The sequence below is a fragment of the Caloenas nicobarica genome, chromosome 10 (assembly GCF_036013445.1).
Source record: "Caloenas nicobarica isolate bCalNic1 chromosome 10, bCalNic1.hap1, whole genome shotgun sequence".
Taxonomy (NCBI): Eukaryota; Metazoa; Chordata; class Aves; order Columbiformes; family Columbidae; genus Caloenas; species Caloenas nicobarica.
This window is the reverse complement of record NC_088254.1, coordinates 22,687,773-22,709,610: the sequence shown is the minus strand read 5'-3', so window position 1 is coordinate 22,709,610 and position 21,838 is coordinate 22,687,773. Positions and strand designations below refer to the sequence as shown.

Here is a 21,838-nt window from a genome sequence, read left to right as displayed (position 1 = left end):
AGATCCTGCAGCCGAACCCAAACCTCGTGGCCAGAACCCTTGCTGCCACAAAGCTTGTCCTTGGCAGCAAACAGGAGCTTGGGGACAATCTCGCCCCGGCAGGGATGAGCCGGGGATGCGGGGGGACGCATGCCCGAGGAAGATGATGCTCACACCACGGTGTGAGCCCACGCGGGGCTGGGTTTCTAAACCTCCCCTTGGTTTGGATGTAAAGCCGTCCCCGAGCCGTGCAAGGAAGATGCTCCAGCCGGGCACGGCTCGGAGGATGAGCTGTGTCCTGAAGAACTGGGTGTCCCCAGGTCACCGACAGCTCCTGCAGTGTTTTTTCCCCGCTTTGATAGCAAATTGGCACAAAATGAGGGTTTGCTTGGCAGGCACAGGGCGGCTGAGGCCACAGCCGGGTTGGACACACACACACATCTGCACCCAGATAGAGGGCAGGGGACAGCTCGGCTCCGGGGGGAGATTGTCACTGATGTCACCCCCGCAGCCCTGGCCCCGCTGGGCTATGGGCCAGGAGAGCAGCGAGCAGGGGAAAACGCCGCCTCTCTGCACACCCCACGCTTTTGGCACCGAGCGGGTGTTTTATACCATCTCCTGGGCTTTTTCCCTCCAAACCATTGCCCTCAGAGACCCAGATACAGATTTACTCTATTCACCCTCTCGCCAGTCTGGGTTTAAGAGCTGCAGATGGTCAAATTATCTGGAAAGGATGAAGTCTGCTGGCACGCTGTAATAAAACCATGAAATACTCCTAAGTAACCGTGCGAGCACAGACCAGCATCTCTTCCCCTGGGCAGGTGACACAGGGACACCCCTGGCAGCATCACGGCAGAGCTGCTAACGGGAGAACTGCTTAATATTTCATTTAGCCCTAAGCCCAGATGTTTAATTACACACATTTAATTCTTCACCATGTTATTCACGGTCTACCGCAAGCGCTGTCTCCTCAGTGCAAATACCGACAGGGAACAACTCACAAGGTGGCAACTGCAGAATGCAAGTGCAACGGTTTATTCCACTGCTCTGGGTTGGTTTGTCCCCAGAAAAGGGGGTTAAGTTGTCCGTGAAGATTGGTGCTGTGAGCTGGAGCTATTCTACGTGAAGACAATCCGTGGCTCCAGACCTTGTGCTCGTTTACAGCAAAGTGGCACCAAGCTCACGATGTGCCTGGTGTGCAGAATTGCAAAATGTCCGTAGGTGACCCAGGGCTGGTGCCGAGTTTGCAGCGTGTCCCACAGCCACCAGCTTTGGTGGGTGCTAATGCCACACGCTGCCAGCGGGACCTGCACCCGTGAGCGGCTCCCCGAGAGCACCCCAGGCTCCCCAAACATACCGTGAGCCCCCGAGAACCCCACACCAACAAGAGCGATCGGGGGCTTTGCTGCGGGGTGGGGTCGCCCCAGGAACAGTGCTGCACCTGCACTCAAATAAACCAAACCCCCAAACTTTTGAAAATTTTTAAATTCATCCAAAAAAACTATGGGCCCCCTGCCCCCTCAGCCCCCTGCTGCTGGCACAGCCCAACTCATCCAACACATTCCTGGCTCCAGCCCGCCTTAATTGATATTTGTAATTACAAAATGAGCATGCTGACATGTTCTGCTTACAGGGCATGTGAGATGGAAGAATGTACCGGCGCTGACGTGACTATTAAATTTATGGAGGACATGGAGGCGCAGCAGCCCTAGGGAGGAGCGGGGATGCTGTGGGGACCAGAGCGGGGACATGGGCTCCAGAAAACCAGTCGGGAGGGCAGCAGGGGCCGAGGAGGAGCCGCATTGCAGGAGAGGAGCCAAACCCTGGCTGGAGTGCTGAGACTCCACGGGGAAAATCACCCTTGGCCCTTCCTCTCCAGCCCCAGCACAGGAACGCCGCCAGATGTAAACCTGCCTTTGGAAAGTGCTTCCTGACCCCCGCATCGTCATCATCACCTCCCCAGAGCTGCCCGCGCAGCACTGCCTGCCCAGGCACGGCTGGACGCGGCCCCGCTCCGCGCCAGTGCATTACTGGGAGCAACACCCAAATTAATATTTAATTCTCTCTAAGCAGCTCATCTCTGGGTGAAGTGCCCGGCGGCCAGTCCTGTGGTCCCTGGGCAGAGGGAAATGGCATTTACCACCAGCTGCTTCTGCTGACATTTGATTGTTCAAACATGGCCCAGGGAAAACAAAAAGCTACAGTGGAATATTGGAGTGTTTAATAAGATCCAGCCAAGCCCCGCGAGCGCTGGGGATTTCGGTAAAAAGGCTTCTTTATGATCAAATTAATGGGTTAGTATTCCCCACCCAAGCGATGCCATTTAGATTTTTTTTTTTTCTCCAGTCCCAGTAATGGGCTTTGCAGAACTAAGGCTGTGTAGGTGCTTCCAGCACGGTGGTGCTGGGGGTGGTCCTGGCTGATTTGGTACCTTTGAGGGCACCGTGCAAAGGGCAGTTTGATTTCCCAGCAGGAAAAGAGCTGAGGGGAGCAGAGCTGGGTGCTGGGGCGGGTCACAGAGCCAGGTCCCCCATGTCCCCAACGCAGGACACATCCAGCCCTGTGCACACACGTCCCCGCCCCAGCAGCCCCCAGCCCTCACCTGCAGAAGGACCCTCTTCCCAAGCATCCTCAAAGCCTCTTCTCACACCCAGAAAGGTTTGGCCGAGATTTCCCTCGCAAACAGGCACCCGAGTCTGGGAAATACGTCCGGGCACCATTTATTTCTCCCAGCGCGGTGAAGCAGCAGCTGCCTCCCCCGCTGAAGCTGCTCCGTCCGTCAGCACCGTCTCTTGCGTTTCCTGGTCAGGGTGACAGGAAGCCGCTAAACCGCGATGAATCCGTGGAGAAGGGAGTGCCTGGAGGTGACGGCATCGCTGCGGCTCAGGACAGCGATCAGACTGAGCCTGTAAACAGGGAAAACTCCTGAGAGCAGCAACTGTGCTGCTGGGGGGGCAGGAGGCACACGGGGCGAGGGCTGGAGCCACGGCAGAGGGTGCAGAACAAGGCTGGATGGGGGACATTGTCCCACTAGAAAACGCTGCTAATCCAGCCTTGTTTTGGGAGAAAAACAAATAAAAAAACCCAACAGAAACACCTCACCTTCGTCACCACCAAGTACCAGCTTCTGCACACACCAAGGGCAAGAGCAGAACCTCATGTTGGCTGGGCCAATACTCGTGTTTCTTCCCGACCTCGCTGGAATCGGCCAGCACATATTTCGCTTTCCTCAGGGACGGCAGCGACAGCCCCAGCCGCAGGTTGTCCATGGCCGCTCCAGTGCATCCAGAAATAAGGTGCTGCTGCCGTACTCACAGCAGGAGGGTCCACCAGGGCGCTGCGGACACCTTGAGAGGAGCAGCATCTCTGCCCCGTGGGTGAACGGCCTTTCGTGGCAGCTGGCATGGATGCAGAGGGCACATGGAACCAGAGAATCATTTTGGTTGGAAAAGCCCCTCAAGATCATCGAGTCCAGCCGTTCCCCCACCCCAGGCACTGCCCCATGTCCCTGAGAACCTCATGTCCGTCTGTCCAACCCCTCCAGGGATGGTGACTCCAGCACTGCCCTGGGCAGCCTGTTCCAATGCCCCACAGCCCTTTGGGGAAGAAATTGCTCCCCAGATCCAACCTCAGCCTCCCCTGGCGCAACTCGAAGCCGTTTCCTCTGGTCCTGGCGCTTGTTCCTGGGGAGCAGAGCCCGACCCCCCCTGGCTCCCAGCTCCTTTCAGGCAGGTCAGAGATCAGAAGGTCTCCCCTCAGCTCCTGTTCTCAGCTGAACCCCCAGCTCCCTCAGCCGCTCCCATCACCCTTGTGCTCCAGCCCCTCACCAGCTCCGTTCCCTTCTCTCAACTCACTCCAGCACCTCAAGACCTTTCTTGGCGTGAGGGCCCAGAACTGCCCCCAGATTTGCGGTTTGGCCTCCCCAGTGCCCAGCACAGGCCGGTCACTGCCCTGGGCCTGCTGGCCACACCGGTGCTGGTCCCAGCCGGGATGCTGGTGGCCTCTTGGCCACCTGGGCACACGCTGGCTCATGTTCAGCCGCCGTCACCAACACCCCCAGGGCCTTTTCCACCAGGTAGTAATTAAAGATGTAACTAATTAAGATAGTTAGGGAGGTGCAGTAGGCTGTGTTGGCTGCACAGGGGTGATGACCAGCGCAGCCGTGAGCCAACACTGCAATTCAGCTCCGCGGCACAGGGCTGCACAGTTAGCTCAGCAATCGACCTCAAGGGCAGTTGAGGCACATGAGGAACAAGTCACAGCTTGAGAAGCTGTTCCCAGGCTGCCACCCTCCTCACAGCACTGGCAAGAACAGATCTCCTCCTCACCAAAGTCTATTTGTACTTTCGATTAATCTTTATGATAGGCCGAGGTGGCTGCAGCAACTGTTTTCTTTGTGCTCGACAGCTTTCTCCTGCAAAATGCAAAATTTCTGAACAAAGCTCTTGCAAAACTTAATGTGTTAAAATACAGGACTTGGCAAGGACTGAGAAATAAGCACTTTGGCCACTCATCCTTTGCCACCAGCAATATAAAAACCAGCATTTTGAGAGCTACTTGAGAATGCCTCATTCCCATTGTTTTTGAAACAGCCCAAATGAAGCCATATTCTGTAGCTAAATATTTAACTTCACAAAGTTCTGAATATCAGTTTCTCATGTCTCCCCCTCCCAGGTTTCCCCAGTAACACTTTCAATAGAACTTACACTGATGACAGGTTGACTGAATTCAAATCAGAGATAATGCCTTTGACAGCTTGCTCATCATTAATAGTAGAACAATTATTTTAGTGCATGCGAAGGAGTTAATTTAGATGCCAAAGATAGGCGCACAGGCCTTATTGAAGTTTTTGTCATTTCTGTCAGCTGCCCTTCCCACCCCTGTCCTCCCCCAGGCAGCAGCGATGGGTGGTGCAGGGGACCCACCAGGGTCAGGGGTGTCCCAGGGTGGACAGGGAATTCCTGCCCCATGCACAGAACAGGGATCCAGCCGCGATGGTTATTTCACACCATCTAGTGGCATTAGCTCACCACGCAGCTCCGGCAGAACCGCTTCCCACCGCTCCGGCACATTTGTCCCTCGAGCTCCGGTTCGCAGAAGCCTCTTCAACAAACCCCATGCTGTTTCTTCAGGCTGGTTCTTCTGTACACTATATTAGCTATATTCTGAGATATTGCATTTAACTAATTAGGCAGCAAATAAAAACAAAACTACTTCGAACAGCATCCTGAACACACACAAACACCTGCCACACAGACAATGGCATAGTCTCCAAAACCATAGCAGCGCTGCCTGCTCAAGGAGGCAGGAGAACGATGCTCTGCCTCCTGCTTTTGCGGAGGGATTACAATTAAGCCAGGTGAGCGTCCAGCCCACCACAGCGGATGGTGTCAGCACCAGCTGTCACTGCTGCTCTACAGGTCTCTGCTCCAGCTGTGGCCCTACGAGAGCCATGGAAAAGATGGGGCTTGTTTAGAATATAAAGCTTTTCATGGATCACCTAAAAAATAGATTTGCTTATACCAGCTACAAACAGGCACTCATATTGGTCAGTTTTTTCCTCCAAATCCCTATGGCCTTATAAAAAATGGTTTTTAAACTACTTTGTAACAAAAGCTTTTTCTTATGTTGGAAAAAGCCCAAAGCTTCACTATCTTAATGAGGCAGTTGCTCAAAATGGAAGCAACTGCCCTGGAAAGCAACTTGCAGGCACGAAGGTAAGCTTGTCCAAAAGCTGCCCTGGGATCCAAGCAGATTCCTTGGTTTAAACTTCAGAAGTTTCCCAAAAGGTGCATTTATCCCCAGCCCTTTGCACAAGATATAGTCAAGATGCTGTGGTGCTTTACCTTAGTTTCTGCAGCTTAGCACACCCATACGCAACACAAACACAGTTTGTAAGAGCCATTGAAAAAAAGTATTTATTTTAACATGTTTGCAGAGCCACACATATAAAGTTCTCACCATATCTGTGAGCAAATTACCCTTTTCCCCCGTATCTACAGACGTAAAACTTCTAATAATTTACTTGCACTACAAAACAAAGTAGGTCTGATGTCAAGTCACCATTACTCATCATCTCAGTATTCTTGCTTCGTCACTGGGAAGGTTTGAAGATTGAAGTTGTTTTCACAAGCTGATTTGCATATTAAATAATCAAAGGTATTTCTTCCAAGAAGAAATCCATATTACCAAGCCGGTGCTAGATATAATAAAATAGGAAATGGCATAGAAACACTGTTAAAGTGCGTTACTGCATCTAAATAAATAGCAGCATTTATGCCTCTGCAAAACAGAGGACCTGACAAGGAACAGAGAGTGACCGGAATAGAAGTATTTTGCACTATAAAAAGAAAAACCTGAACAAAATATGCAAGGCAAAAGCCTTGTGTCATTAGCCTATAAAGATACAGCTTAATAACAAGGGCTTCATACATACGAGACAGGAGTTCTTCACAATCCAGAGGACACAATGGCAGAACCCCCTACAGCTACTGAAAATACACACCCCCACACAGGGGCTTCTACTGAAAATACACACCCCCACACAGGGGCTTCTACTGAAAATACACACCCCCACACAGGGGCTTCTTTGGGATCGGAAAAAAGTATCTCCTGTTTGACCCTTGCCTAGCACAGGCCGTCATAGAAACATCAGCCTGTCGTGAAAACAAAGCAGTTTATTAAGTTTATCAAGGGTAGAGGCTTTACGTGACTGATAAAATCAAGAGGATTCCAAGGCAGTACAATGAGTTCATGGCTTTCTTCGCCTAAAAGAGAAAAGAACAAAAGCCACAAGCAACTTCTAGATTTTGCACAGCAGCTGTTTTCCTTAACAGCAGTTCCCAGCCTCTTGACCTGCTCTGCTGCATGCAAAAGTCTCACACGTCCCATGTTAAAAAATGCTACAATTAACATCAGAAAACTCAAGAGCTTATTTATCAAGAAACAGTTGGATTTTTGCCATTTTTTTTTTTAAACAGCCATGAGCCTAAACCAAAGTTTTATTTCAATTATTTAATAAGTTTAGATAAATAGAAGCTCAAACTCAATACACAGGCAAACAAAAGCATTTACTACAATATTACAAGGTTGTAGGAAGGCTGCAAGTAGCAGTAACCACATTGAGCAGGTCCCAGTTTCTAGTAAGAGATGTGATAAAGTGTCTAACAGGTGCATATTTGTCACTTCATCTGAAAGAGGGATTACTGACTTCAACTACTCTCCAAAACACCCTTTCGCCATAGTTCTACAATAGCAACAAGTTCAGTTGATTTTGGCTTCAGAGAAACCTCTTTACCCCTCCAGGCCTCTCTCCTGCCTGCAAACATTACTTGCAAAACTCCAAGTTTTCTTCCCCTAAGCTGCCCGGGTGACTTGGCAGCACTGCCAGCAATTGGCAGGCCAAACCTGGAGATTGAATTCTGCTCTGCAACACCAACTTTAACAAAACTATCTTATCCAAAGTATCTCTTTAGTCAGCGAAGTGTTTTGTTAGATGTAGGGCTCAAGTTTTGGGCACCAGTCTTAAAAACTGCAGGATCATTTGGACTTTTTTGCTAGAAATTGGGACTTCGGATTTGGTAATTGGTGTTCACATGTGTCACTGTTATTGATCCCCACACTTTAAAGAATAAGACAGCCCTGAAGAATTCAGACTTATCTTTACATTTGAAAAAGAGGAATGTTTCTTCTAGCACAAGCCCATGCTTCCCGAGCACACACCTTAACTACACAGCAGGTAGCAGCTGAAATATTAGCTACGGTCAATTATACTATTAGGTGTATCCTAGGGCTGCCTCAGTTCCCTCCTCCCTACACCATACTGAAATAACATCATTTAATTTAAATTTATCTAAACATACAAAAACGAGTATTCTTTACTATAACAGCATCTGATAAAGGCTGGGGGGACAGGAGAGGGATCCAGCTCAGTGCTTTGTCACCGCCACTCCTCGCCCTGTTCCACTCCAGACCTGCTGGGCATCCTACAGCTCCAGCTTCTTACAGCCAAGGTAGGACAAGATCAGACTCGACACTCTGCTCACTGTTTTACCCAAAAGACAATAATTCTGCTTAGAGTCTCCTACAGATCTATTCTGTCACTAGTTTCCAGCACTAAGTAAGCCTGCTTATCTTACAGTATTAAAGAGACATGCACCCCAAAGATAAAGTGGGAAGGACAGCAAGGTCAAGGGGGGAAAAAAAAAAAAATAAAGTTCTCACACTTGAGACGTTACCAGGAAAGAGAATGCAATAGCCCAGCTGCACAGGAGAGATGCACTTACTTTGGCTGAGCATGATGCTGATATCCAGGTCCAAGAGCTGATCCTGCCCTCATCTCCACTGCCACAGAGCACTGAGGGGACACAGAAAATCAGTGTCCATTGCTAACCCTCCCCCCAGCATCACCCCAAATTCTCATCCAGATCAATCATGATATGTCCCCTTTCTTTATAGCTTACTCTGGTTTCTACATCAGTCCATGCAGAGTCTGTAGCATCCTCAGCTGGGTCAGGATTGGAAGGGGATGATCTTCGCTTTCGACTGAAAGAGGAGTATACGTGGGGAAAAAAATAGTCACAACCCTCATATATTTTGGCAGATTCTCACAAACAAGAATACATTTTATACTTTCTAAATAAATACCTTGCTCTTAGCAGCAAACCAACCTTAAAAGCAGCTACAGTATCTATAGGCCTCTCTGAGTTACTTTTACATGATTTCAAGTTAGATGCAACAATTTTCTCTTTCATAATGTGGACCAGAAGCAGTTACAGATGCGCTGTTGGAGTTCCCCATCTCCAGCAGCATCAGAATCTAAAATTAAGACCACGACTCACCCAGTTGGAGATTCTTGCTTCAGAGTCTCTATCTCTGTGAACTGCACAGCCTGTCCACCACCCCTTGTTTTGAAAACATCACCCTGGAAAACAAAAGCAGTTCACAAGGTACAGTCAGTCACTAGGTCAGCACGATGGCTACAAGGCCAGTTTTCACATTAAAACTGTCATTCTCTTGCAGGTTTCTAGCCAGCAAGCACATGTGCACAAGTACACTCTCCCCATGATATATCTTCTCTTATCAGACACAGGACAATAAAGAGTAAACACCATCTACCTGATGATCATGCACTACAGTGACAAAGATTTTTGTATGATCACGATGACCAAGTAATACCACAGAAATCATGTCACAGGATTCGTTTCAATAGTTCCGTTCCACAGCATGAACACGTACGTTATCAGCTGTGCAAGACTCTGCTTTTGAAAATATCTCTAGAAACTACAAGGTTACCTCACAGAAGTGAGAGCTTTTTTAAAACTAAAAAAGACAAGACAATGTTGGAAGGTCTGTGGCTGTAGGAAAAATGAACCCAAAGCTTCTTGCTACAAATTAGGAAGAGCTCTCGGTTTGCCTGGGGTAGGTACAGTTGGTGTTTTGGGACACAAACATCGCAAGTGTTCAAAGCCAAGGCTGTCTCACCAATTTGTTTGTCAGTTGACTACTAGAAATTATGTCCTGGAGCATTCGAGCTTCCGTCACTGCAGCAAGCTGACTCATACCGCTAGTGGAAATCAAATAACATCGCTCCAACAAGACCGACTCCACCAGATTAGCTGCAGCCACAAGCCTGAGAAACTTTCACTACAAATGGATTATTGCATTTTACTAGAGGAAAAACAAACTTAATTACTTCCAAGGAAAACAGTGACTGGGATAAACAAGCCAAGGGGAGCCTTGAAAACAACAGCGCAAAACTTTCAAATCACATCTCTCGGCAGCTCGAGTCAAACGTGTCCGTTCGCAAGCCAGTAAGCCCGGACCACAAATGCACTGCCAGAAATAGGTTTTGACAAGGTTATTGCGAGTTTTGCTTTACCTTAATGAGTTTGGTCTCAATCTCCCCGTCAGAGGCCAGCTCCTGGTGCGTCAGCATGTACTTGTCGCACTTGGCCAGCGCCTTTTCGCTGGCAGCCGCCACCGTGATGGCGTGGGGGACGTGCGGCTGCATGACCGTCTCAGTGGGCAGGTTAGAAGGTGGTTTGTGATCCACCCAGCGCTCCCCAGCTGAGCGCGAGCGTCTGTGTCTGAGGCGAACCGGAGGCGCGTTCTGACCAGAGCAGGAGAGAATCACAAGAAATCAGCGCACGGTAAATCTCGGAGGACGTCATTAGCAGAGGGGAACGGTGCAGATCTGGTTAAGATGCGTTTGTATGGAGATCAAAGCTTCGTCCCTAAGGTGCTTTCAGAGTGTGCCGTGTAAGGCACCATGACCGAGAGCCTTGCATAAAAGTATTAATGGATTAGTTCTGTGCCAATTCCCTTTTTTTTTTTTTTTGGTAAATTTTAGCTGAGTGTTATCCAACCTGCTGCATTCCATACATAGCAAAGTTTCCTCAGGGAGGACATCTTTATGTTTGGTAATGCTCCCCCCAAGTTTCCAAATCAAACCAGATTGTTACAAACATATTAACCAACCAGAAAAGAGAAATTTTTGATTCCCTGGATGCATTCATGGATCAAAATGAATTTCTGAGGCAGCAAAGCAAGCAGGCTGAGTATGGGTTTCCAACAAGGGCTCACGACACTTGTGAGCAAACAGAGCAGAGGAAGCGTCCCCTGCCCTGCTGCTATCGCTTCTGAGCTCCGCTGCTGGAAACCCATGAGAAATGATGGATGTTCATATATTTGTAGTTTAGGAACGTTATTGTCAGTTGCTCAGGGAAATCAGAAAAAAATCTGGGAGCCTGTTTAAAAACCCGGGTGCCTTCAAGAGCTTTGAATGGGCTTTTGAAATAATATTTGCAGGCTTTGTTCCACTGACACACTAATTTGAGAGGCCTCTGACTCACGGTGAGGTTACATAACCCAAACCTATGAATTCAAATCGCATCCGCTGTATTTTCAGGTGATGAGCGTCAGTTCAGATTTCTTTGACCGACAGACATGAGATTGGCTGTAGCCTTCACAGATCAACCTCTTACAAGTCTAAAGCAGCTCGTAAAATTAAACATATATAGGGAAGTGTGGCTTTCAGCAAAAATCTTCCGTTAAAATTGAAACCAAAAAAAAGTCAATACTTTTTTCCCCTCTTTTAGTGGGCAAGGACTTATTTCCATTGACAGTTTTTTGAAGCAATTCTGCCAAGATGCCTTAGAAATTGTGTTCCAAGGAGAGGGCATGGTACGGCTGCTCACATTTTACTGCAGCAAAGCCCACACCCCTCACTCTGCTGGCAGCAGCTCGTGTATTAATTAATTGGAAGAGTATTTGCTTAAAAGCAGGTCCCTGACTTCAAAAGGCCAGCAAGTGACAGACATTTTGAGAAAACCATCAAAAATTAATCACGCCATGATAAACTTTCCTCCTCTTGAGCTCTCTCGAGAGGATGTGGTTGTAAATTCTCTTTGATTTGCCTGAGCCACTGTGCTACAACATGATGGAGTCACCACCGATACAAACATGCACACGCATCAGTTTAATGAGGGAAAAAAAAAAAAAAGTCTCTCGCCTGTAAGCAAAGCCCCAGATGTGAAAATTAGGGAAGACTATTCTAAGAGAGTTAAAGTTAACAGTTACACAAGCGAGATGTTGGTCCAGGCACTATTTCCAGTAGATATTTGCAGATATGGCTCATAAACCACCTTTTAAGCTGCCCAAACAGAGTATGGTACATTGCAGGCTGTGAGATAGATTGGAGGAGACGGACACAATTTAAAACACAAGGACATTCGCAGCTAGAGAAAAGGTCTAGCGAGTTCAAAGTTCCTCACAAGTGCTATCTATGCACTAGCAAGAAACACACACATTGCTTTTAAGGAGTTTTTAAAATGTCAAGATGAGAAATAGAATGAGTGGTGAGACTCAACTCAGAAAAAATATTGTTCTCCGAGAAATACATTTAGCAGAAAACTCCAATCTATATTAGGTGTGCTGGATGTAAAAGAGCAGTTGTAATGAGCTTTTGAGCCAGACTAAGCAATACTACGTTTAGATTTTGACAGGAGCAGCACTAACCCTGCAGCATTGATCCTCTTCTATTTCTAGCTCATGTCTACGCCTGGGAACCTCAATGACTCCAGTCCAGCACATCCCTCGCCTTCTGTCTGAGGTGTTAGAGTCTCTACTTTGTTCTGGTTCTTGCTGTCTACTCCTCGCATTAGAAGTGCCACTGGTGTGCTTGTGCGAAGGGGTTTTCTGCTCCCACTCCATGACACAGGAGGCCACAGAAATGCTGCTACAAGAATTAGAACGTCTGTGCAGCTGCGGGTTGCTCACGGGCCGCTGGCTGTTAGGAACCTGAGTAAGAAAGTTACTAGAAGTCTAGAGAGAACAGGAAAGAAATCAGTGAACATACAGGTGTGTCAATAAGACAATAAAACAATGAACAGTGACAACGTGCAGCGTGGCAATTCAGCTAGTCAAGCTAATGGGTTTGGAGAGGTCAAGGGTTGCAGTGACAGCAGGAGGATCAGGTCTCCTTCCAACACTGGTGGCATTAGAAGGCAGAGCACAAATAAAGAGCGCTGATAAATACAACAGGAGACAGTTCAAAGCAAGTTTAGTTATCCAAATTCTGGGCTTGGGAACTATTTTCTAGCCACTAAAAGACAAGTGCCCTGCATTTTAGTTCATTCTTCTAAATATACTTGTCCCTATATCAAGAAGTGATTTAAGGGCAACTTACAGGCACTGGTGACGGAGACACTGATCTCTGAATGGGCTTCTCTCGGTCCCTCTCCCGTGAAGGCCTCTCCGGCTTTTCATTTCTTGGTTCGGTAACGATGGCCTTCAGTTGCTTCAGTTTTTCATCTTTGACCCAAAGTTTGTTCTGCATCTCCAGCTGCTTCGCTGCTACACGACGCTCCTACCCAGGGAAGGGAGGAAAAGCATGAAGTACCTTCCACGAAAGCACAAGTAATTGTGCTGAAAGCCTAAAGAGAATTGCATATTCCACATAGAATGAAACTCTGCCCCATAGAGATACAGGCTATAAGAAATAATGACATATCAATACTAAAAGACCACTTTCTGGATTATAAAATACTACCATGTTTAGTGTCATAATCAGTTTGCTTCCTAAATTATGACAAATGGGAGCAGGTCTAACTATAGTTCTGCCAGTGATCCTGAAGTAGTAAACAGTCCTGCAGTAGTAAAAATTAATCTCTCAGATTTCTTTTCCTTATTGCTTGTCAAGAGCATAACTGAGCAAGAGTTTGCATGAGGATAAAGGCGAAAGCCTGACATTAGGCTTCTACTGACAGGGCAAGAGCATCACTCCTCAGAGTGCCACAAACCCGAAAGAGCAAATTCCAGATACAGAAATGAATGGACCAAGCACTGAAGAGCTCTAGCTGCACCAGACAGCTGAGAAATTTATCTTACCATACCGTATTTGTGAAAGTTCAAAATGTGTGTTCAAGTCGGTAATTAAAGCCAAACACATCTCATTCTTCGTGCTACTACTATATAAAAAGTCCTGTTTTCTGCTGAGATAGAGTTAATTTTCTTCCCAGTAGCTGGTATAGTGCTGAGTTTTGAATTTCAGATGAGAACGCGCCCCTCAGCGTTGCTCCCTCACACATTTCTAACAGATGGGTAGTGTACTCACACACTCCTTCTCCCACTTCATGGTTGTTTCTGCCACCATGCCTTGCAGCCGTGCCTCCAGCCTGCGCTTGTCAGAAGCCTGACGTTGCAGTTTCTGGCTCTTGCTTTCTAGCTCTTGCTGAAGATTACGCTTGTCTTCTTCATAAATTGTTGTAGTTTTCTCTAAAATCTCAATCTGGAGGAAGAGAGGAAGGACTTGGCTATGCTGCTTAGAAGCACAACCATCTCAGCCCAGAATCGCCAGTTATATTTTTCTGTTACTGTACACCAGAATATATCAGCTGTTATACAAGCGTGCCCAGATAAACAGTCCATGTTCCAAAAAATTTCAGAGATTTGACAACTTTATAAGAGAGTTGTCCTATTTTCAAGTATTAAGAATCACCTCATTAGAAAACCAAAAATCTACAAGTGTTCAGTAAAGCTCCCTGCAAAATACTTTTAATCTTGTTTCTAATATCCATCTTTCAAGCAACTTCTGACATTAGAAGCCTGACAAACAGCACACAGAAAACACATTTTGTGCTTAACTTTAGACAATGAAAAAACTGACCTTGTATTCCAAAGTTTTAATTTTCTTCTCCAGGCGTTCTAGGTCTGTTTTCTGTCTTGCTATTGTTTTGTCTTTTTCAGACAGTTTTCCTTGAATATAGTTTTCCTTGGCTATAACACTGGAGTCAAATTCTTGCAGCGTTGTTTTAAATGTGAGCACTGCAAGAGAATCAATATATTTTATCTTCTCACCCTATCTCCATGATACCAAAAGCAGTTCCGTTTTTCTTCTATCAATTTAATGCTACCACCTATTTCATTACCTCAAAAAAGGTTTTTTAAATGATCAGTCTAGACAAGATACTTATTTCCTGTTGGTACAGAAGAGATCCTTTGAATAGTAATAAGGGCATAAAAAAAAAAATCTAGCTCCATGCTGTTATTCAAATTCTTACCGTTTTTGGCAAACTCTTCTGATAACATTTGTCGTAGTTTATGGCGTTTTTCCAGGACTTCAATGAGCTTTGGAAGCGTTTGATCGTCATTAACATCCAATAGCTCACACGAAGGCAATGGGGGTAAGCTCTGCAAAAACATTTCTGCAACAGATTGCTCTTCTGTTTCTGCAAGATTGAAAGCCAAGAAAGTCTGTCAGCAAGCTAAAGAACAGGAAAATTCCATTTGACAACAGCCAGCCACAGATCGATCATTTCACAAGTTTCATAAAGCAGCCAGAACTTAGAATAATTAATGAGAACTAGAAGTTTTCAGAAGAAATGACAGTATTAAGATTAAATAATACATCCTTGATTCATTGCTTTATAATGCCCCCAGGCAACTCTTGATTTCTAAAGTAGGCCCTAAGCACACAAAAACCAAAATATCAGCCTCAGCACAATTTCCTTTCAGGAGCTGCAATAATGGGACTGTGAATTCACCTCATCACCAATAACAAAGAATTACTTTGAGACTTAACACAAGAACCGGGTTCATACTGCAGTGCTACTCACAATATAAAAAGAGCGGTACCTACGGCAGGAAGGCTCACAACAACAGTTCTGTGAAGTTCCTTTTGCACTTTCAAGGCTCAAAAAAATCTGTTTTAAAACAGCCTTCGACCCTAACAACAGAAAAACCTATAATCACCTAGCACTTACCTTCATTTATGGGGCCACCCCGCATCTCCAGTTTGCGCGACAGCTCCTCCTGGAACGCCTGGTTCCTGAGGCGCCGTCCCGGCGTCAGCCCACACAGGGCTCTGTCAATGGGCCTCGCAACCTCCACTTCCTGCGTCATCTCCGCAAAGCGCATGACTTGCTGCAAAAGAACCGGAGCAGCTTAACTACAGAACCAACCAGGAGTGGCCCCGTGTAAGTTTGACAGTGGTACCTCAGGTCAATAAAAGCATTAGAGGGCATGTTATCAAGCTACAATCTCAAGTAGTTCCCAGCTTGATAGCTTGCGATTCTGAAGTGGAGCATCCCAAAACCTTCCCAGCAACACCTCCCCGACTCCAGCCCCCAAAGAACAATGAAACGGTGAAGATGCTCAAGTTTTTGTAAGAACTGTCATAGTACAATTAAGTACCTAAGTACAGGTGTGTATTTGGACTTCTGTAAATAGGAGAAACTTGCCCTATCTTACAAGCAAGTAGCAGTTGTCAGTTTTAAGAGGAAAAATAAGACTTGGATGGCACATTTGCCTTATATTATATTTGATTACTAGTGTGCAAATAACCATTCCTATCACCTACTAAACAAGTACAGTAGTTCAGTGATAAACATGGAAAAAGAACAGGAAGGAATGAGGCAAGATCTGCATGGAAGCTACCAGGCTTTCCTCGTAGTCCTCAGCTTTCGGATTCACGCACACAATCATCCGCACTTTTCCTTCGCCATCAAAATAGTTCTTGAAGAGGTGCGTCAGTTTGGAATCTCTGTACGGGACCATCTTAAAATACACAAAAGACCTCTAAGCTTTCATCACACCAGATCTTCATCAAATCAAAGATGATTAGGTAATAGGTTGCATACCTTATTCATTCCATACATCTGGTTCTCCCGTAGAACTTCAATACATGTTCTTAATGTCATTAGTGACTGATTAATGTTACCTAAAAAACAAATCCAACACAAGCCACAAAACAAAAAAAAACCTCTGTAAGCAGCCATTTGGATCATGTTCCCAAATAATTTAGCAGTTTTAGTTAAGAATAAATTATCCAGATATCTGTCTAAAGGTGATACGTACCTGCTTCTCGCAACCTGTTCCCTTCAGCTTTTGTTCGATTAGTTCTTTCACTTCCAGCCAGATCGACTAAAGAGAGCTGGCTTAAAGTGATCTGCTCTTTCTCCTGTTCCAGAAAACAAATCACGTTAGGCTGAAGATTAGTTCTATATTCTTTCTAACAAAGTGGGGGGAACGATCCCCAAAAACCCGAGCCAGCACACACATTTAAATTAATTCTGGCAAAGACTCAAAACTTAATTATTATTTCCTTCAAAATGAAATTGCTAACGAGCAAGATTCACACACTTGAGACACAGTAACTGTTTTGGTAGGCCATGCTGCAAGGTTCAGCACCTTTTCTAACCTACATATACACACATACGTGTGCGCAATCCTCATTTAGTCACCTGCCCCAGAATTCACCTGTAGCACGTTGTCTCCATCTGCATCCAGCGGTGCCTGAGCCAACTTTATTATAAAAACGCTGTGAGAGCGACTGGATTCTCGATTCAGCTGAGTGTTTGCAATCCGCCTCTTCTTCTGACCTGTTCAGAAGAAAAACAATCCCTCCAAAAACCTCTTTTATTTAACAGACTTGCCACCTGGCAGAGCCTATTCTGGTTTCAGCATGATAAAGGATTACACATCTGTAGGGAATTTAACAAGTTATATTCCAAGATTTACCTCTCCAAAATACTTCAAAAGCTTCTTCTGTAGATTTCACCTCTACTTCTGTGCATCCCATGACGTACATGTTGTGATTCTGGTCCTCACGGAGCATTTTGGATTGTGGAGGTCTGAAGGACAGGGAGGAAACAAAACAAAAACCACTGATTGGAGTTTTCTGTACAACAATACACCGCGTCATGCACATTTTCTTTTGTTTAAGTACAAAATTCAGACTATGTCAATTATCCACATGGCAGATGGAAGGGGAAGTGCAAGTACACGGACACACATTCAGCCAAGATTAGTTACACTTCAGCTACTGCTTTAATTTAGAAGCTACGTTTAATTGCAATTGTTACTGGAAATCACGGGTCTGGATGGCAGCTATCGGTTTTCTACATGCACACAGAAGCGAGACGGCTTCGACAGCGCTCTATATTCACTAGTAAAGCAAGAAGAGATAGGGAGCCAGTCCAGGTTTATTTTCTGCTTCTACTAAAAGAAAATTTGGTTTTTCAGTATTGGGAATAATACGCTTATGCACATACATAAAGTCACCATTTCGCACGGGAGTGTTGCAATTGTTCCACCTACCAAAAAAACAGGGTTAAAAAAAATATTAAGTCATTCAGCTTATGTCTAAAATATTTTCATATATAACACACTGTAGCTTCTATAAATAGAAACAGTCCAAAATTCTTCGTAGGCTGATTTTTGGACATAAGCATAGGACTAAAGCAAATAATTCTATTCTTCTCCGAAAAGCATTCACAGACATTCAAACTCATTTCAAATCAGTACCCTGGAGACAGCTCTTGATGTTTCAGCCCAATAGCATGTTTTGCTCTAGTTAGTCTTTGTATACCAGCCAACTCTTTAATTAACACATGTACTGATGGATAGGTCTAGGGTTTTCTTTAATGGGTTTAGAATTTAAAAAAAAAAAAAAAAATATATATATATTCCAAGTTTAATTTGCAGACAGTTTTTCTGAAGGTCTCAAGATTTACTGATTTTAGACATCAGCCAAGCACATGCCTTTCCGAAAACACCCAGAATTTCATTCATAAGAATGAAACTTGCATTGACTGTGAAGTAACAAAATAACATCTTTTGCACGATACACTCTTTCCAGGAGAAAAACGTCAGCTATGGAACGGCTTACCCTTCAAGTTGCTGTCACCTGCTAGGAACAGTACTCACAAAACACCATGAATAGATTTCAAATCTCAGTGGGATACAGCACACTGCCTAATAAATTAAATATTTGCTTATTAACCTCCCATTATAAGGAGGAAGGGAGCACTAAGCCTTAGCAGCAACAGAACAACCATCAGTGCTTGGAACACCTAAATACTACAGTCTGGACTCCTTGGCCATCCCCTTTTCCATGTGATTTTTGAAGTGACTTCCACAAATTGAGCCAGACCGGCCAAGAATGCAGCCACAAAGACATGTTGTAGTTCCCGCAAAAACATAACTGAAGTAGAATTGAAGGTATTCATAGAACTAACTTGGGTTTTATAGGCTCAAATGGAGCTTCCTCCAAGAGGTCGTATATGTAGTTGTTGTAGATCTCAATATAGGAGACAAAGACACTGTAGACATTATCTTCATCAACGTCTTCCACTTTGCAGTGATCTTGCACATTGATCATGTCAGCAAATTCCGGATCTATTTGTCGCCTGTTGAACACACAAAATAAGTTATTGTAGCGGAGCACGCGCAGCCAGCTAACGCGTCAGCCAGAGATGCGGTTAGAGAGCAAGTCTGCTAACGGATAGTACGATTGGAGTGTGGAAGTGTAACGCTCACAATTAGTGACGATGCATCCAGTCACACTAGATATAAAAAAGCACTCGGAAAGTGTCAGTAGATCAACTCTCCTCTGACACCGCTGTACTCAGTGCAGTAAGAAGTGTCTTGCAAAATTCCTGGAGAGTCAACACTTCTATCCTCTATTCAGCAATCTCATTATTTTGCAAAATATACCTAAACGTAACTTCCCAGCATTCCCCCTTGGTGAAGTCACGGCATTTTACTCATGGGTTAACAGGCACAAGAAGTAGACTTTGGGTTAAGTCTTCTAGTGTAAACACTTTATGCAATTGCTCAAACCACACAACACACACTAGCTTTGCACTAATATTTTTTTATTCCTTTCTTCAAAGGAAGGATAAAGAAACCAAAGTAAGTTAAAACCACAATTTCAGAATATCACTTACATTAACTAAATTCATTCTGCATGTTACATTAGTTACTTACTTGCCAGATGGAGTTTTTGGAACAGGCATGGCATCTCTTTTCTGGCGCTCTAATAGAGCATCTACTTCACACTGAACATCCACACCATTCTTGTCATCAAGCTTAAAAACCTGTGAGCATGTTTAGACAATATAACGACAAACACTAGAGAACATAAGCTGCTGGCCAGCAAAACAAATTATTTTATCGAGCTGTCGAGCAAGCAGGAAATACCGTGCCCCTCACTAACACTCAATCTTCTGGCTAATGTGAAGTAGATCTGACAGAAAACAGATATTTCCAAGATAATGATTTTTCATAAAAGCTTCCAAGCGAGCATGCTACTGAGGAAAAGCCTTCCAGTAGGATTTCGAATATATTTATGTATCAAAACCACAGAGATATTTGGCCATAAGAAAAGTTTCACATTGCCTAGATTAGATATGGTTTCCTGGGGCTTTTTTATTTTGTGGATGGATTTAATTCCATAACTCAGGAAGCTTCCTCTTTCTTTTATTGTTTTAAAAAAGTTAATTAAAGAATGAACAACAATTATAAGGAGGGTCATATATCTTCATGAAATGTCCGCCCTAGCTACTACTCCTGGCTCCTTGGCCCCACTCTTCAAATTTCATGGGAGTCGGTTTTTTTGGGTTGGTTTTCTCAAAGTGCTCCAGCCACCTCCTACACAGGACATAAACACTTTGAATGGGACTTTTTTTTTTCCTAGCGTTTTTAGGCTGTTAAAAGCGACAGCGCAGAGAATTCAGTGCAAACCCACTCACAAATCGCTTGGCCTGGAAGGGTCCGATGCTGTTGAAGATCATGTCGAGGCAGCGTGGGAGAAGCCCTCCGTCCCCAGGAGATCCCGTCATGGTGTGTGTCTTCCCGCTGCCAGTCACACCATACGTAAAAAGCAGACCTAGGAAAGGGCATTCATGTAATCATGCCTGCTGCCTCAAAACAAGTCACTACAATCACACATCCTGTCTTTCTTGGGTCAAGTGTATTTGGAAGAAATAATGGCTCCTGGCAGTACCGATCATCCTCTCTGTGGAGGGCGCGTTCGGAAGCCAAAATGGAAGGAAATCACTAAATCCCAGACGTGGAGACCTGATTTATTTTGACTGTTGATGAGGAGTCTGACCTGACCCAAACAGTTCAAGGACCAGCACTGTGATATCAAATCACGCCCAGGAAATCAAGCCCTACAAACTGATTTATTTCTGTAGTCATTGTTTAGGTGGACAAGTCATCCTTTTCTACAGAAAAATGCTTCTCCAGTTAAGAGTATACACAAATATTAGACCTTGACACAAGCAACACGCACATCATAGCAAAGGTAAATGGGTTTAGAAGTAACAAAAGGCAAGAAGAACTTCTGAGGATGTTGTCCAGGGGAGCTGAAGCACAACTGCTCCACTGCAAACAAGACATCCATGTTCCTACCTACACAAGCCAAGAAACCTTGAGACATACGAAATCACAGCAATAGAAGAAACTGCACAGTAACAAACAGAAAAGAGAACAAGTTCTCGCTTACCATTTTTCCCACGAATGAGATCTTCTACTAGAGGTTTAGCCACCACGTCAAAAAGCTGCTTCTGAACAACTAGGGTGCCAAACACTTCTTTAAACGAGTACTGTGTCTGAAGGAAAGAAGATAAACCGCCCTAAACCTTAAGTATCTCTGTCCAGAAGTCTGTTGCTTCAAAACACTTCATTTTTTCATACCTTAGAACCACTTTCCATCAGCTTATCCTTTTACCCTCCTCCTCCACCGTGCAGAAGCGATTTTTTGGTATACAGAGGAGAAAATATTTGATAGCTAAGGGTGCATTTGTGCTCTAAGTGGTTTTCTGGTTTGGAAAATTCGCTTTTCAAGAAGCACAAACTGCTGATTTACACACTGCAAGAGACCCCTCCGAGCCAGCAGGAGACCTGGACAGCAGGTAAAAGCACCTCTATGCCCAATTCAGCCCCGTCCCCCGGCCCTGCCCCAGGGCAGGACACACGCGCGGCTTTCCGCGCCGCCCCCGGGCCGTTACCTCCCGGTACTCCCCGTTGCGGAATATCCTGTATCCCTCGGGCGGGTGGATCTGCACCGTGGTCTCGTTGATCACCTCGATGCAGCACTCCTGGTCCGGGCGGCTGAGCGGCCGCACCCTGCAGTACACCTGGGGGACGGGAGGGACACGGACCCGGAGCCCCTCAGAGCGGCCCCAGCGGAGGGGGGCCGGCCCAGCCCCAGGGGGCTCCCCCCCGGGGGGCCGCGGCCCTTCCCGCGCCAGCCGGCCCCACACTCACCCCCACGGGATCCTTCAGGCTGGGGTTGGACGGCTTCTTGGGCACCGGCCTGCGCGGCGTCCTGGCCCTACCGGGAGAAGAAGGGAGGCGTGAGGCGCGGCCCCGCCGGGCCGGACCGCGGCGAACGAGACCGGACCGGGGCCGCGCGGCCGGGCGGGGGCTGGGTGGGACTCACGCCGCCCTCATGTCGCCGTGCCCGCGGGGCCGCGCTGTCGCGATAGAAGCGGCCGCTCCCGCCCGGGCTCCGCGCTGCCTGCAACCGGCAGCCCGCGCGCTGCTGTGATTCAAATCTAACCAATCAGCG

At 46.0% G+C, this 21,838-nt stretch overlaps 1 protein-coding gene across 1 annotated transcript; it reads right to left on the bottom strand.

Moving 5' to 3' along the window:
• Positions 1-6,641: 6,641 nt before the first annotated feature.
• On the bottom strand, positions 6,642-21,720 carry KIF23 (kinesin family member 23). Its single transcript, XM_065641641.1, has 24 exons — positions 21,710-21,720; positions 21,535-21,601; positions 21,276-21,404; positions 20,771-20,876; positions 20,013-20,149; positions 19,249-19,358; positions 18,498-18,668; positions 17,532-17,573; positions 16,999-17,111; positions 16,738-16,859; positions 16,336-16,438; positions 16,119-16,198; positions 15,916-16,035; positions 15,243-15,402; positions 14,541-14,708; positions 14,147-14,304; positions 13,595-13,768; positions 12,674-12,847; positions 11,998-12,279; positions 9,860-10,090; positions 8,820-8,902; positions 8,442-8,523; positions 8,265-8,335; positions 6,642-6,746 (listed from the first exon to the last, which is right to left on the bottom strand). The coding sequence occupies exons 1-24, from the start codon at positions 21,718-21,720 to the stop codon at positions 6,731-6,733; spliced, it is 2,910 nt and encodes a 969-aa protein (XP_065497713.1). The 3' UTR covers positions 6,642-6,730.
• Between the last annotated feature and the right edge of the window lie 118 nt (positions 21,721-21,838).